The 16578-nt window shown below is 65.4% G+C and overlaps 4 protein-coding genes across 4 annotated transcripts in view; 2 read left to right on the top strand and 2 right to left on the bottom strand.

Moving 5' to 3' along the window:
• Positions 1 to 53: 53 nt before the first annotated feature.
• EMIHUDRAFT_227256 (hypothetical protein) lies at positions 54 to 752 on the top strand (the record flags this gene model as incomplete). The annotated part of the gene is made up of 1 exon (XM_005788111.1): positions 54 to 752. One exon carries the CDS (start codon positions 54 to 56, stop codon positions 750 to 752), a length of 699 nt encoding a protein of 232 aa, XP_005788168.1.
• Positions 753 to 1804: 1052 nt separating this feature from the next.
• On the top strand, positions 1805 to 2487 carry EMIHUDRAFT_227257 (hypothetical protein; the record flags this gene model as incomplete). The annotated part of the gene is made up of 3 exons (XM_005788112.1): positions 1805 to 2113; positions 2270 to 2398; positions 2470 to 2487. The coding sequence occupies 3 exons, from the start codon at positions 1805 to 1807 to the stop codon at positions 2485 to 2487; spliced, it is 456 nt and encodes a 151-aa protein (XP_005788169.1).
• Positions 2488 to 3707: 1220 nt separating this feature from the next.
• Positions 3708 to 5890, bottom strand: EMIHUDRAFT_467353 (hypothetical protein; the record flags this gene model as incomplete). The annotated part of the gene is made up of 7 exons (XM_005788113.1): positions 3708 to 4056; positions 4165 to 4205; positions 4344 to 4406; positions 4487 to 4594; positions 4892 to 5035; positions 5106 to 5171; positions 5362 to 5890. 7 exons carry the CDS (start codon positions 5888 to 5890, stop codon positions 3751 to 3753), a joined length of 1257 nt encoding a protein of 418 aa, XP_005788170.1. The 3' UTR covers positions 3708 to 3750.
• A 9378-nt stretch (positions 5891 to 15268) lies between these two features.
• EMIHUDRAFT_227263 (hypothetical protein) overlaps positions 15269 to 16578 on the bottom strand; it is a gene marked incomplete at both ends in the record, with an annotated part of 2590 nt that continues 1280 nt past the window's right edge. The window contains one exon of the mRNA XM_005788114.1: positions 15269 to 15880. Coding sequence (XP_005788171.1) covers positions 15269 to 15880 — 612 coding nt within the window. The remainder of the gene's footprint in view (positions 15881 to 16578) is intronic.

The following is a 16578-nucleotide window of genomic DNA, read 5'->3' on the forward strand; positions in this document are numbered from 1 at the left end:
CACTCAGAAAAGAGAATTTTACAACGCCTCGGACCGCGTCGTCAGAGGGCGTTATGCTGATCCCAGCCGTCGCCAAGAACAGCACGACTGGCTACAAGAACGTGGCCTACGACCGCAGCAAAATGAAGTTCCAGGCGAAGGTGAAGGCTGGCGGCCAGCATGTCCGCCTCGGCTACTTCGACACCGCCGAAGAGGCGGCCACCGCCTACGCTCAGTCAGAGTACGGCCGCGCCGACGCCGCCAAGCTGCTGCAGCCCCGCCCCGCTCCCACTCCCGCTGGCGCCGAGGCGATACGGCAGGCGGAGAGGGAGGGCCTCACCCTCACCGCCAGTAGCAGCAGCAACACCGGCTACAAAGGCGTCTGCTACCGCCCGAAGCAGAAAGGCAGCCAGAAGTACCAGCTGAATGTGAGGGTTGGAGGCAAGATGGTCAATCTCGGCTACTTCGCCACCGCCGAGGAGGCGGCGCTCTTCTACGCCCGCAGGGAGGCGGGCATGGACACGCTCGCCCGCGATCTCTCTGCGCCGCCGCTGCCGCCGTCCTCAACCTCTGCGGAGCTGCCAGTGTACGAGCTCAGCATTCTGACGCCTGAGCAAATGGCCGCCAACCCGACATATAGTCCATCGTCCAATTTGGACTATAGTCGAGCGCGTCGGAGAGGTGTTTGGAGACAGGCTCATGATTATGCAGCAGCCCTAGCGGCAGCGCCAACTTATGGCAGCCCTAGCGGCAGCGCCAGTGCGCGCACATAAAGGGGGGGGGTGGGGGGGTTAGGGGGTGGCTGTCGAGGGCTATGCCCGAGTCTGTTGTTACCAGCGCACATACAATCCTAGCCAGCTTATGGCAGCCCTAGCGGCACAGCGCCAATTTATGGCAGCTCCCTAGCGGCAGCGCGAAGTTAGGGTTAGGGGTTAGGGTTGGGGGGGGTTAGGGGGTTAGGGGGTTAGGGGGTTAGGGGTTAGGGGTTAGGGGTTAGGGGTTAGGGGTTAGGGGTTAGGGGTTAGGGGTTAGGGGTTAGGGGTTAGGGGTTAGGGGTTAGGGGTTAGGGGTTAGGGGTTAGGGGTTAGGTGGGGCGGATGCGTCAGACGTATGCGTAATACGTGAGGCGTAACCCTTGCTGGCCGCCACTTCTCAGTCAAATCCGTCGTGCGTGTGCGTAGTACGTGGGACGTAAGCTCCCAGGTGCCGAGCAGGCTTCCGGCCGAGGTGCCGAGAAGACTTTGTGCAGGGGCTCTGGCCCTGCCCGCCACCACAACACCCCGCAGGTGTCCATGGTGCTGGCTACCGTATCGAGCGCTAGCCGGGAAGCTGTGTGGTCGCACCGCAGCGACCGCACCAGCACTCACGACGGCCGAGTTGCCGTCGATCTCCTCGCTCCGCGATCTCGCCGGAGGAACCATGTAGTGAGCTGTGAGCTGTACACGGAGCGAGGGTCTGTACCGAGGCGTACAGGAGCGATCACACCAAGATCACCATCGTCCTGAAAGGAGACAAAGCTATCGTCCTGAAGGACCACGACGAGACGCCGTCCAGGACACATCCCTCTGGAACAAGGCATCTCGACTATCGGACAGTACTCAACAGGGACATCTCTCTATATACACGAGTGGGGTATTCACACTCCCAACAAAATTCCTACCCACACCCACACCGGCCACGACACCTGGCACGGGACTGGCGCGCACACTGGCACTACCACAGGTAGAGCTCTACACCACGGGAGGAAGGAAGGAATCACAAGCGAGCGCTGCGTGCTGGTCGAGCTGGTCGAGAGGCTGCGTGCCGCGGCGGCCACCTCCCGCCGATGTGGGCCGTGCTTCCCGGCTCGAGCCTCGAGCACGAGCGCGCCAGCGAGGACGAGGCCATCGGGTGGGAGCTTGACGCTCCGCAGCCAGAGCCGGAAGCGGCGACACGCAGGCACAGCGCTGGCGCCACGCCGCGACGGCAGAGCACTGGCGGCCTCTTGGGCGAAGGCGGCCGGCGCAAGGACGTCCGCGTCCGCTTCTGCTGCTACCTCTGCGGCGACACGAGCCACACGGCGGTGGGGCCGGCGTGGCGGGCTGGCGGTGAGGACCGCAGCCCGCGCCACAGTCTTGAAGCGTCGATAGGCGGAGTGCCCTCGCGCCATCTGCATCGCCTGCCTCGGCGTCGGCCACCAGTACGCCGACTGCCCGTCGGGTCGCAAACCGGCCCACTGCTGCAGCCTGGAGCGGCAAGACGGCGCTCCGCGGGCCCGTCCATGACGCGTCCACGGCGGCGGCGGCTCTAGGCCGTTTGCGGCTGCTGCGGCCGTCTTGGCCACGTCAAGCGCGATTGTCCGTGGCGGGCGCCGCCGGACCTGGCGCGGGTGCGCTGCCTCGTCTGCGGCGAGCTGGGGCACACCGACTGCTCTTCCGAGGTGAGACGATTCCGAGAGACGTCCCCGCGAGACGCTCCCAGACACCCTGGCTGCGATGCGTGTGTGTGAAGTGCCGCTCTCACGTGTGAGTGCGAAGGCGTTGCGCATCCGCCCGACCTCGCCACCGCCCCACCCCACCCGCGCCCCGACCTCGCCACCGCCCCACCCCGCCCGCGCCCTCGCCGCAGGGTCGCGGCGAGCGGCCGCAACGCGTCTCGTGCTTCAACTGCGGCCGGTCCGGCCACGACGCAAACGGATGCCCAAAGGCACGTGCGACACTGGCCAGCCGCACTTGCCACCCGCACTTAGTCCGGACACAGACACCACCAAGGAGCTTTCGTGACATAGTTGTAGATTACATGCGGCACTTGCTGGACACCTTCTGAGCACTTGCCAGCCGCACTTGCCAGCCGCACTTAGGCCGCACTTGCTGGACACCTTCTGAGCACTTGCTGGCCGCACTTGCCCTCTGAGCACTTGCTGAGCACTTGCTGGCCGCACTTGCTGAGCACTTGCACTCTCTAGACACTTGCTCGCCACGCGCGCGGAGTGCGACCTCTCACCGACCACGCGCGAGGTGTGGGGAGATGTGGGCGCGCCGCCTTGCGGACGCGGCCGTGACGTGTCCACGACGCGTCCCGCAGGACGGCGTCGACCGCTGGACGCGCCTCTTCGCCGCGGCGGCGGCGCCCAACGCACCCGGCCCCCCGCCCTCGGCCTGGGGAGCGGCGGGTGCGGGCAGCGGCTTCCCCCCGGGGCGCGGAAAAGGCAGAGGGAGTGGGGGGGCTCGCGGCGCGTGGGGCAGCGGCCAGGGAAGCGGCGGCGGTGGCAAGGGCGGCGGTGGCAAGGGCGGCGGCGGAAAGGGCGGCGGCGGAAAGGGCGGCGGCAGCAGAGGCGGCGGCAAGGGTGTGGGCAGCAGAGGCGGCGGCAAGGGCGGTGGCGGTAAGGGTGGCGGTGGGAGAGGCTTGGTTGGGATCACGAAGCGGCGCATGGGAGATAGGGCGGAGAAGGCGCGGCGCGGCGCGAAGCAGGAGAGCGAGGCGCGGCAGCACTTGCGTTGGCGGTAGCCCGCCGACGCGATGTTATCCGATCGGGCTGTCGGCCTCCCCTGCTGACTGCTCTCAGTCTCACACTGCCCCACTGTGCTCTCCTTCTGGTCCATGTCCAGCCAAGTGCGTTTTCTCGCGGCCATTTAATGCGCGCGCTCCCCAAAAAGGGCTCTTGAGTCCTGACTCTCTCTCTCTAATAAAGCCGTACTTGAGTCTCTTGTGTGCCCCATCGCCATTGGGGAGTTGCAGTGTTGGGTTCGTCGGTTCTCGCGTTCTCGCGCGGCTGCTTAATCGCAAATCGGCTCACGTGCGCCTCTTCTCCTCCCGCTCCCTCTTCTTCTCCTCCCGCCACGCGTCCCTCGAGGCCTTGGCGGCGGCCGCGCGCGGGCTCTCGAACTCGAGCAGGCTGGGCAGCTCGCCACGCGAGGCTGCCGTAGCGACGGCGCTGAGCAGCAGCGAGGGCACGATGTACACGAGCGCAGGCTGGCCGCTCTTCGTCAGGTAGTTTGCGGCGAAGGTGCTGAGCAAGCCGGCGGCGTACGCGCCGAGTCCGACCTGGAAGTAGCTCGCCTCCCTCGCCTCCTCCTCGCTGCCGCCGCCCGCGCGCCCCTAGTTGCGAGGAGTTGGCAGTGCTCGTCTGCGGCAGTGTTCGCGTCGTGTGTCTACACCGACACAGCGCCGCCGGAAGGGGGGAGGAGTCACGCTTGCCGCCCGCGCCTGCTCCTTGTCGAGCTCGCGGAGCAGGCCGACGAACGCGCCTGGCACCAGCGATGAATGTGAGGAGGGGGGAGGTTGGCGAGCCATTCTCTCTGCTGACGAGATGGCGACGGCAGCGCAGGAGGGGGCAGAGATGCAGGGGGTAGGCATGGCGGTGGGGTGGGTGGGGTGGAGGCTGCCTGGCACCACCACGTCGCCCAAGCCCAACACCGAGAAGGGGTAGCGGCCTCCAGCGTCGGCGCCTAAAGCGCATGGACCCGAGGGGTATAGCCTCCTGTGCCATACCTGCTGGTGACATCGCCTCTGTCAGGAGTCGCGCCGCCTGCGCCGACGGCCGCCCAAAGGAACTTGGCCGGAGCCTCGATCTGCGTCGCCACGGTCAACATGACGTCAGACTTGAAGACGAAGAAGGCGTCGTAGCAGAAGAGGCCTGCGGTGCGCGATTCGCGGGGAGTGGGACGCATTCGGCCGCCGCCTGGCGCGCGCCAAGAGAGGGGAGGGCGAGGGAGGAGAGAGAGAGAGAGAGAGAGAGAGAGAGAGAGAGAGAGAGAGAGAGGGAGGGAGAGAGAGAGAGAGAGAGAGAGAGAGAGAGAGAGAGAGTCAGGCGCCTACCGGCCACGAGCGGTGCGCGGTCCGCCCCTTGTCTCACGCCCCTTCGAGCTCGGCCGGCGAGCAAGGCCGAGCAGCAACGCCGCCGCCGCTGCGAACGACTCGAGCGCAATCACACCGAGCGAGGTCATGACGATGCCGAAGCCGAGGCTGTCGTTGAGCGCCGCGAAGGCGGGGAGAGACAGCGGCCCGCCCGTTGAGAGCGGCCCCTGCAGGTAGGCCGCCACGACGGCGAGCGAGACGGCAAACGCGGGCGCGGCACCTGGGGACACATGTACATGTCCAACTCTTCCGTGTCGCGGCGAGCGAGGCGGTCGACGCGGGCGCGGCACCCGCATTCATCACCGCCGCCTCGCGCTCCTCGCCCAGCTCGTCGTCAGCCGGGCGGAAGAGCTCGCCTGGGAGAGACGCAGTCCGGCAGCGCCTCGGACAAGGGCAGACGCTGCCGAGACGCTGCCGAGACGCTTCCGCGATGCTGCCGAGATGCCGCCGAGACGCTGCCGAGACACTGCGGAGGGGAGGCACTGATTGTCTGGTGTTCGTGTGTCTGCGTGTCGCTCCAGCGAGCCGTCATCATCTATCTTCCACCCGCGACGGCGAGGCCGAGGAGCGGCTGCAGCAGGTCGGACGTGGCGAGCAGGGCAAAGAGGCACGCCGCGAGGCGGTAGACGGCACCCGGGTCGAGCTCGGTGAACTTGAGGATCGCGTACAGCCCTCCGAGGACGGCGCTCGCAAAGAGAGGCGCCAGCGCGGCGGAGCGAGACGAGATGGGCGACGACTCACCGAGGTCTTGCCGTTTGACGCCGAGGTACACCGAGCCGAGCGCGACGGCAGAGAAGTAGAGCAGTCGCGCTACATTGGAGGTTTCGGGGCCCAGTCCAGCCCAGTCGACCGCTGGGACAAGAGCGACGATTGAGGTGAGGCCGACGTAGGCTCCTAAGTCGCGTCGAACAACCTGGGTCGCAGGCGTTGTCGCTGGCGCATCGCCCTCATCAGCTGCCCTCATCAGCTGAGGTCGCGCGCGCAGCTGCAGCCTGCCCACCTGCGCAGCCGTGATCTGCGCAGCCGTGGGATAATTCCACGCAAGCGTGGGCAGGTGCAAGCAGCACGCCAACATTTGGACCGAGGGTTCGGGCTCCTAGCCGTGAGGGTGTCTTTTGACGTATAGTACGCAGGGTTTGTCGTTTGAGGTGCTCATATGGGGGGTTGAGGACACGTTTCTGTGGTTGTGCGTCGTCTCGCTATCGTTTGCGTATTGTGTGTGCCCTTCCTTACTCTCCGCTCCTGCCTGGAGCGACGCGTATACCATAGAGACGTATTTCACCACGGAGGGCGTGGTCGTCGACGTGGACGACGGCCGCCTCTGGGTGTCCGCCAACCTCAGCTTCCGCCCCGGCCGCACGGTCGAGGGGGAGGCTGCGGCGTTGGGGGCTTTCGTTTCAGCCAGACTGAGCTGTCCGCGGTGCGTGTGCTTTCTTTTTAAAACTCCGCTTCTGGGTGTCTATGTTCTTTTTTGCACAACACTGGGCACGGGACTGGCTCGCACTGGCACTACACAGGTAGACCATTATTTTTTGCCTGTGCTCCAACCGTCCGTGAGAGAGTTGTTTTCGTCGAATTCTTTTTGCGGTACGATCTGATAAGCAAACGACTAAACAGTAAACTAAACTAGATTGTTGCAGATGGGGGACGCGCTCGCGGAGACGAGGCGCAGCGCGCCATATCGGAGAGGTCGGTCGTCGGTGTGGCCGGTGTGCGACGTCAGGGCACAGCCACACAGGGGTTACAGGGGAGGGCGGAGGGGGGGCGGGGGGGGGGGAGGTCTCGAGGCAACGAGGGGGGGGTGCTAGTGGGTGGGATGAGGGGGGCGGGAGAATAAACAGCTTTTCACAGGAGGGGTACGCGTTACGCATGGTGATACCTCACTCGCCTCAGTGCCCCGGCATTTCCGCATCCGGCCCTTCGACCTTCTCATACACATCGCTCTACTGCGTACTCTGACTACCCTGGTATACTCGTCTCGACATAGGCTCACGTGCTCTCGAGCGCCGGGTCCTCACCCGCGCCCCGGCTCAGCAGGGCCGACGTCACCCGCGGGGCCAGGCGCGGTGCATCGCCCTCGCCCTCGCCCTCGCGCGCAGCGGCTGAGGCCTGCCCGTGCGCTGCGGCCTCCCGCCGCTGCTCCGCAAACGCCCAGAGCGTGATCCCGGAGACGGTCAACGGAAGGCCCCACAGGAGCGACGGGTGAAAGGTGCTGGCGAGATGGCCCATCAGGGCGGGCGCGGACAGCGCCGCCGCCACGAGCGGAAGCTGCAACGCGGCGAGGAGAAAGTACACCGCCGCGCCCGCCTGCTGCACGGTTGCAAACTCGAAGGCGGCGAAGAGGGTCCCTGCGCCGCGCGCCGGGCGGCGTGGCGCGAGAGGGACAGGCACGGACGGGGGAGGGAGGCGGCATTCGGGCTTGGTGGCGGCGGGGCGCCTGGGACAGCAAAGGCGAGCACCGCCGCCGCTGCGCCGCTGCAGCCAGTCTCGCGCAGCAGGCACAGCGCACCGGCGGAGTAGTCGTCACGCACGGCGTGCAGCGGCGGCAGGCCGCGCAGCGCCGACACAGCCAGATTCGAGGGCAGGTTGAGCGGGAGCGCGAAGAGGCCCGTCCAGAATGTAGCTCGCAGCACCGACCGCAGCTGAGGCCAGGCGCGTGGGGTAGGTCCCGGTGGCGCCAGGACGGCCTCCGAAAGCACGTTGGCGGCCGCTGCCGGCACTCTCGACACCAGCAGCGCCCACGCCCATCCCCACTGCAAGCTGGTGGTGATCGGCCCGCCAAATCTCTGCGAGGCGACGACGCCAGCGGTCACCGCGGCGGCGGCAATCCAGTGCAGCCTGCCGTAGCTCTTTCCGAGCAGCGATGCCGAGATGAGGAGCGTGATGGGGATGACCGCCTGCTGAATCACGGTGGTCAGGCTGCCATTGTCAGGGCCGAGGCCGTCGATGGCGCTGATCTCGAGGGTGTTTTGCAGCACAAAGAGAGCGGCCAGCCCCAGCCACACCCTCATCCGGACCGGGGCTTGCCTCCGCCGCGGGGCGAGGCCGCTCAGGTCGAGGCAGACGAGGCCAGCGCCGCTGATGGTGCACTGGATAGCGGCGTTGATCTGCATTGTGAACTGCGGCGCGGCGGCCAAGATGAAGAGTTCGCGATAGTAGAGCACCGTGCTCACAGTCGCGACGGTGACGTTGCTCACGCACACGAGGACGACGACTCGCGCCCGGCTCACGCGCATCGGCGCGTCGTGCCGAAGGCACGTTCGCCGCACAAGGCGCGCAGCAAACTGGTTCGGCTCCCCCGGACGGGGCCAGGATTTCAGAATGCGAGGGGGGGGGGACCCACGACGAAAAGACATAATCTCTCGCTCTCTCTCGCTCCCTCTCTCCCGAAAAGAGCGCTGCCACTGGGACTGGTGGTGGCTCACCCCACACGACACACGACACAGCGTCTTCTGATAAATGCAGTATGGAAGATACAAAGAGACGGAGGAGCAACGAGCGCCCTGGCGTGAGCCGAAGACACTCCCTCCGTAGACACTGATCACACACGGGTGGGACAGGGTGGGTCACAACAACGAGGCACGAGAGCGTGCACGACAGAGCGACGGCGCAGCGTACCGCCGTCCAGCTAAAAAGCGGCGGCCGACGGTTGCTGCGCAAAGAGACGCGTCCTGCCGAGAAGGGCACCTCGATCCCCCCCCCCCCCCCCGCGAACGGTTGTCGAGTGCCTGGCCCCTAGGCAAAGAAGAATTTTACCGCTTAAGGGAAAGCGCAGGTCGCGAGACCTCGAGTGTGTGTGTGTGTGTGTGTGTGTGTGTGTGTGGGAGGGCGCATGCGAGAGAGAGAGAGAGAGAGACTCCGGCTCCGGCCGGTAGTCGACTGCGAGAGAGAGATTTTTAGAAGCCAACAAGAAATGTGTGACACAGAGTGATTTGGGCTCGGCAGCTTGTCGACTACCGGCCGAAGCCGGAGTCGGAACCGTACTTCTTCTTCTCGCATGCGTAACGACGCTGCTAGAGATGCCTTTCGGGGCCCAGAGACAAAACTTCTGATGCCATGCGTGACCTAGTAGTGTCCCCAGCTATGGGCGTGTCCACGTTGGAGCCAGGTGTGGATGGAGGCAACGATGCGACATGCGAGTCGACTGGTGTGTGTCGTGTGTGTCTCGCGCCTTGCGGGGGGGGAGCGGAAAGGAGGAACCTCTTCCCAAGAGCACCAACTCTTGGAGCGCCGCCACTACCACCCAGAGCGCTGCAAGCAGCGCCGGGCAATGACGGCTTACCGCCCACCCAGCCCCCCCTCGGCACACCCCGGCAGCCAATGTGTCGTCGTGGTTTCGTATCAAGAATACTCACTCGCGAGACCTCGAGAGAAGCGAGCCAAGAATGACTTCTGGTGGCGGGCAAAGAGAACACCGTTAGTGCCATCGTCGTGCAAAACAGAAAAAGCGGGTTTTTCCGCGTTGTCGCGAGAGGTTTTCTTTCATTGTACTACTGTGCCGTACGAAAGTCTGTGCAGCTTGCGGAGATGACGATCCCGGCGTGAACACGACTAACTGACGGATCCGCTCCTGACAGTCGCACGCGCCGCGCTGTGGCGCGTGCGACTGTCTTTGTTTGAAGTAAAAAGTCGAATCAGAGCGGCGTCGGCGTTGATCTCCGTTTTCCTCCCCTGGTCCCCCGTCCGGCACCGCTCCGGGACGCACGCCGGCGAAGCACCATCAAGCTGCTGTACGGCCCCGGCATCGCCTCCCCTGGCTTAGCTAGACTGAGAGATATTGTGCATATGGTTAGTCTCTACAATATATACATTGACACTGAACCTCCCAGAGCTCGTCCCGGTCCGTCACGGCCATCCTCGGCCTCCCTCACAGCAAAACTACGAGCATGGTAACGGGGGCTCGTTACGGGCCCGTACACTACGAGCATGGTAACGGGGCTCGTTACGGGCCCGTACATACCATGCTCGTAGTTTTGCTGTGCTCCGGAGGGCCCCGGCCGCGGCGCGGTGCGGCGGCGTCACAAATCCGACCACAGAGCACCGGGACGCGGTCGGGCGATCTAAGGCCCAGTGAGGCGTATGCATTGCCTATCCAGGGCTATCACCTGGACCTATCAACAGGCGCCTGCGGCGCCGTGCTCAGGAGCTGCTGTTCACAGCTGCACAGACTTCGTGCGGCACAGTATGTCCGCCTCCTCAGACACGCCGCCGCCCGCCCACCTTCTCGACCTCCCCACGGAGCTCGTCGAGCGGGCCCTCTCTCGCTGCGACAGCCCCGCCGACATCGCTCGCGTCGCGGCCGTCTCGATCCTCTTCCACGCCTCGCTCGCGGAGGCGGGCATCCGCTTGTGGGCGCAAGAGCGCGGCTTGGAGCTGCCGGCGCAGCCAGAGGGCGAGAGCTGCGCCGTGCGGTGGCTTTGCGTTGCTGCCTTGCTGCGCGAGGCCAACCCGCCGGCGAGGGTGGCGGCAGGCGAACGGCACAGCGTCTTCGTCGACGGCGAGGGGCGGCTCTCGTCATGCGGCAAGGGAGTCGTATGGACGCCAGGGCTGCTCGGCCACGGCGAGGGCGTGCTGCGGCTCAACACGCCGACCCGCCTCCCATCGACGCTGGGCGGCGAGCGCGCCGTGAGCGTGTCGGCGGGAGGATACCACAGCCTCGCCCTCACCGCCGACGGAGCTGTCTGGAGCTGGGGTGAGGGATCCTTTGGCCGCCTGGGCCACGGCGACGAGCAGCACCAGCGGCAGCCGACGAAGGTCGAGGCGTTGGCTGGCCAGCGCGTCGTCGCTGTGTCGGCTGGAGGCGGCCACAGCCTCGCCCTCACCGCAGACGGCGCTGTTTGGAGCTGGGGCTGGGGAAGCTCAGGCCGGTTGGGCCACGGCGACGAGCAGAGCCAGCTGCTGCCAAAGAAGATCGAGGCCTTTGGTGGCCGGCGCGTCGTCGCCGTGTCGGCTGGAGAGTACCACAGCCTCGCCATCACCGCCGACGGCGCCGTTTGGAGCTGGGGCTGGGGAGGCCATGGCCAGCTGGGCCACGACAACCAGCAGCGCCAGCTGCTGCCAAAGAAGCTCGAGGCCTTTGCTGGCCAGCGCGTCGTCGCTGTGTCGGCTGCAGCGTACCACAACCTCGCCCTCACCGCTGTCGGCAGTGTCTGGAGCTGGGGCTTTGGAGGCCATGGCCAGCTGGGCCACGACAACCAGCAGCGCCAGCTGCTGCCAAAGAAGGTCGCGGCCTTGGCTGCCCAGCGCGTCGTCGCTGTGTCTGCTGGATCCTTCCACGACCTCGCCATGACCGCTGACGGGGCCGTCTGGACTTGGGGCGATGGAGAAGACGGCCGGTTGGGCCACGGCGACCACCAGACCCAGTCGCTGCCGAAGCTGGTCGCGGCCTCGGCTGGCCAGCGCGTCATCGCTGTGTCGGCTGGACCCGATCACAACCTCGCCATCACCTCCGACGGATCTGTCTGGAGCTGGGGCGGTGGCGACTATGGCCAGCTAGGTCACGGCGACCGGGAGCGCCAGCTCGAGCCCAAGAAGATCGAGATGTGGGCGAGCCGGCCGCCCACGCCTGCTTCCTTTGACGGAGAGGACAGCAGCAACGGAGAGGACAGCGATTCGGACGAGTAGGAAGCAAGGCGGGCAGCGGGAGGGCGAGTAGTCATTGAAGCAGGACCCGGGTAGTAGCGTTTGAGTGGCAGTGGGCGCGAGCGTTCCGTGACCGACATACACACACACACCACACCACACCAATGCAGCGCACACCGCCGCCGCGCGCGCACGACGTGTCCGCACTGCGGGACAGGGCGGTCCACGTGTGATTCCAGCGTGTCGTGTGAGAGAGCGCACACGCGCACTCACTCACTCACACGCGCACTACACAAAGAAGAATTTAGACTCGGGTCGCACAGCACGATTCGAAAGAAAAATTTGTTTTCTCGAATGCGAGCGCATCGCCGATCGATCGCGCGTCGCTCCCGAATGCGAATCATGTCCCGAATGTCGGCCCCAACAAAAGCCAAGAATCACTATGAGAGTCGTGATTTCTTGTTGGTTTTCTAAAATCTCTCTCGCTCCCGTGACGAAAACGAACAACGCACCAGGCGACTGCCTGAGAACGCTGGATCGAATCGTAGGAGGCACCTAGAGCAAAATTGGGCCCGCTCAGGTGTGTGAAAAATTATAAGGGTCAACCTGCCAATTCGATCCGGAAGCCACTCGACCACCGAGCGGCCGACGGCCGAAGTAAGCAGAGTAGATGATGGTCAGAGGTAGCGTTCAAATCAGCGACCGATACCCGTAACACATTACCGGGGGAATTAGACACAACAGATACGCACAACCGACGCCCGAAGTGCCAAGAAGGACGTCATTAGTACGAAACCTCAGAAGGCCATGGGCGCCGAGAGAACATTCCCTCGAGAGGACAAAAGAAAGCCGTCGCACCCCCTCCTTGCGCAGTGTCCCCCGCTATGTGTCGCCAATTGGGGCACGCTATCCTGTGCAGTCAGGGCAAGCGGGGGCGGGACGCAGTCCCATCTCTCCTGTGTACGGGTGGGTTCTGTCTCCAGTCTAGATCGCAAGGGCGGGGGCCTGTTCCTTTTTACCCATCTCACAGTAGAGGTGTCCGTTTTATTTATTTATTTACGATAGGGACCAAATAGAACGAACAGAGGATTTCACTCAGAGTCCCACCCGAAGACATGCTCGAAGAGTCCCATGCATTGCAAGCTAGCAAGCAGCGCCAGCCGCGCGCGGGGCGCAGCAGCCACCGCAGTATCTGGTCGAAACGCCAACCCCCAAAACAAACTCTCTCTCTCTCCCACCCACCCCCCCAGATCCGCGTGCCATTTTCCCTTGATGCGCGCAGAGCGGCAAAGTGCCCGGCCAATGGTGCGCCAGGGCGCCGGCGCGCTCTTAGCCAAAACAATCGTAAAAAGAAATCACGCAAATTTGAACACCTCTCGGCCGCTCGCCCTCCCGGAGCATCCGCGGCGTCGCTTATTTGGCGCCCCAGATGGCGGAACGGGAGTCCGCTCCCCAGACGCCGGAGTGGCTGACCACCGCAGCAGGCATTGTCGACGGTGGCGGCGGCGGCGGCACGCGTCGAGTACTTCGCGACTTGCCCTCCAACTCGACACCCATGCGCGAGATCAAAGCGCAGATGGCGCGCATGCAGCAGGAGGTGGCGAAGGCACGGACTGAGGCTGCCGCGGCAAACCAGCGCAATCAGGTGCTGGAGGCCCGTCTCGGCATTGCCAAGACGGGGCACGTCATCGACAGCTCGACTCGGATCGCGAGCTCGCTCCGGCGCCGACGGGCCGTGGTCCAGCTGCAGAATGCGCGGGCAGCCTGCGTTTGCATGCAGGCCGCCTGCCGCGGCTTGCGCGCACGTAAGCTGTTGCGCATCTGGAGCGCGTGTGCCCTCAAGATTGAGGCCTCGGCGCGCAGCTGGCTGGGTGTCACCGCCTACGCACGGGCTCGGGGCGCGGCTCTCGAGCTCCAGACTGCCAGCCGGCGCTGGGCGGCGCGGCGCGAGCTGCGCCGCGCCCGCGCAGCAAGCATCCGCTTGCAGGCGGTGCAGCGGACCCGTTCGATGCGGCGGGTCTTCATGCTGCAGCGCCGCTCGGCCTCTCTTCTCCAGGGGGCGATGAGGCGGTATGCATCTACCGTGCTGCACGACCCGCGTGTCACCAAGAGCTCGCTCCGGCTGGAGATTGTGCGCTTGCGGCAGCACGTGCACTTGCTCACCGCTCCGAGCGAGCCTAGCGAGGCGAGTCGCCAGGCTATGGCTGCGCGCGAGGCACGGCAGCAGGCATCCAACGCGGAGAGCGCCGCGACGGCCGACGCGCCCCACTCGAGATCACCCAAGCGTCGACCGAGGTTAGGCTCGGCGCATCCGGAGCGTGGTCGTCACCTTGGGCATGCCGTCGACTCGACGCGCGGCCTCTTCCTCCTCACGCCGAGGCGCGAGACGCAGCTGGCGGCGGAGGCACGCTCGCTGATCTGCCTCGCCACCAGGGAGCGACGGCTCGTGCCACCGCGGCGGCTGGCCGCCTTCGCGGGCTTGGCGCAGTCGAGCTACTTGGCGGTCCCGCTCGGCCGCTTCATGCTCCGGGCGCTGCACGACGACCTGGCGACGCGCCGAGGCTGGCGCTCGCGGGACGGCGTGCGATTGGGTCGGCAGTCTCTGGCCGATCTAGGCTGGTGGGCGGAGCTGCGCGGCTCGAAGCACGTCGGCCGAGCCATCTGGCGGCCGGCGGAGACTCGGCTGCTCCACACCGACGCCTCCGACCTCGGCTGGGGGGCGGCCGTCGACCTCGCGCAGCGCCACGCGCCGGCCCACGGCTTCTGGTCGCCGGACGAGCTCCCCTTCCACATCACGTGGAAGGAGCTCGTTGCGGTGCGGAAGGGGGTACACACACACACACACACACACACACACACACACACACACACACACACACACACACACACACACACACGCACACACTCCATACGCGATCCTGCTCTCGCTCCGCCGCTCGTGCGCCCCGCGCATGTCGGCTTTCTCATGCCTCCGGCCTCCGAGCGCCCTCCTCGGGCGCTCGGGCGGTTGGGGATGGCATATTGGTTCCCTGGGCGTTCACTAGCGCTCGCTTGTGGGTGAGAACGGCGTTCTCTGGGTAAGCTCAGCTGTGAACTTCCCAGTTGTTTGCTCTCCCTCCCCCCTTACCCTGTGGTCATGTGACTTGCTAGCGGGACCTGAGTATTGTATAAAAATACTGTAAGGCACATCGGTTCCCTGGGCGTTCACTAGCGCTCGCTTGTTTGGTGAACGATTTTTCGTTTGGCAGTTGCATCGGTGGGAAATCGCTTTCAAGGCAAAACCCGATTTGTTCTGGGGCGCGTTACACCGATTCGACCACTAAATGTGACGTGTGGGAAGCCAAAAACCTCCCTTGGCTTCCCACACAAACCAGAAAGAAGGTCTCACAAACCCCCCTTCACAGGGGGAGCAGCAAATGAGGTAGTCTCTGCGCAGAGACTGTCCCAGTGAATTCGCCCTAAAGGCCTCCGAGCTCCGTGTGGACTCGCAGCTCCGGCTGGATGTCGGCGACCTAAAGCTCGGCGGTCGTCGCTCGCGGTCCCCGCGCCGCGGCGCCGACTGCGAGTGCGACTCCAGTCTCCACCTGTGGTAGCCGAAGCCGTGGCGCGTGGGTCGTGGGTGTGGAGTGTGGTGCGTGTGTGGATTTTATCATTTCCGTGCCCAGTGTTGAGTGCGGAAGATCGTTAAACAACACGCTGGCGCGGACACCCATCAACAGCGTCACAACACGGCGCCGAACCGTAAAAGATCGAGACAGCGGCGGAGGACGGTAAGGCAGGCGTGGTGCAGACGTGGCTTAGCGGGGATGGGCAGGTTGACGCAACGTGCGTGCGTCGCGGTCTTCCGAGTCGCATCCGAGGAGGTACGAACTCAGCCCGGGCGCGGCCACGCGAGGGCCGTCGCTCTCGTGGGCTCGGCCCCGTCCGCGTACTGCCATGCGCCGAAGAACGTGGAGAGCTTCGTGCTCAGCGCCTTGCGCGAGTGGCCGGGCTCGAGCAGGTCGGCAAAGAGCCAGCCCTCCTCGCGCGAGCCGGCGGGCAGGCCCGAGTCGCGGCAGCGCGCGACGTGGGCGTCGAGGGCCTCGCCGACGGCCCTGGCGGTCGGGTAGCTGCGGACGAGCCGCTCGATCTTGGGCGCCGTCATGCCGTCGAGCGAGAGCAGCATGCACGCGAACTCTGCGCTCGAGGAGCGGGCCGGGCAGGTGCGCGCGCAAAAGGCGCCAAAGGTGGAGAGCGCGCCGGCGGCCTGCAGCTCGGCGCCGCTCGTCGCGGCGCACGCGTGCGCGAGGCGGCGGACGGCGGTGGCGAGGAAGGCCATCGTGTCGGCCGTGCCGCGCGTGCGGTGGGTGAGCAGCCCGTCGACTACCTCGATCTTTGCGAGCTCAAGCCGCATCCTCCGCCGCTCCGCGGCGTGCTGCCACCGCTCGACTGAGCCCTCGACGAGGTAGACGGCGCGCGGCAGGCCGCAGCGGCGGAGCCGCGCCTTTTGGGAGTGGTAGTGCCCTATCTCCCCATATCTCCCCATATCTCCCCATATCTCCCCCCATATCTCCCCATATCATCGCCTTTTGGGAGTGGTAGTGCCCTATCTCCCCATATCTCCCCATATCTCCCCATATCTCCCCATATCTCCGCGCCTTTTGGGAGTGGTAGTGCCGCCCGTCGCGTAGCGTGGCGATGAAGTCGGACGTAGCCTTGCGCTCGACCACGGTGTCGAGGCAGAGCGCCTCGCTCCACGCGGCAGGCGGGAGCTCGACCGCGCCGCCGCCGCCGCCCGCTCCCGGTGCGGCGGCAAGCAGGGCGATCGGCAGCGCCACGATGAGAAAGTCGCCGACGGGGAGCTGCCGGTTAGGGTCAGGGTCAGGGTTTAGGGTCAGGATCAGGGTTAGGGTCAGGATCAGGATTAGGGTCAGGGTTAGGGTTAGGGTCAGGGTTAGGGTTAGGGTCAGGGTTAGGGTTAGGGGCAGGATCAGGGTCAGGGTCAGGGTCAGGATCAGGGTTAGGGTCAGGGTTAGGGTTAGGGTCAGGGTTAGGGTTAGGGTTAGGGTCAGGGTTAGGGTTAGGGTCAGGGTCAGGGGTTAGGGTCAGGATCAGGGTTAGGGTCAGGATCAGGATTAGGGTCAGGGTTAGGGTTAGGGTCAGGGTTAGGGTTAGGGTCAGGGTTAGGGTTAGGGGCAGGAT

This window comes from Emiliania huxleyi, assembly GCF_000372725.1.
Source record: "Emiliania huxleyi CCMP1516 chromosome Unknown EMIHUscaffold_138, whole genome shotgun sequence".
Taxonomy (NCBI): Eukaryota; Haptophyta; order Isochrysidales; family Noelaerhabdaceae; genus Emiliania; species Emiliania huxleyi.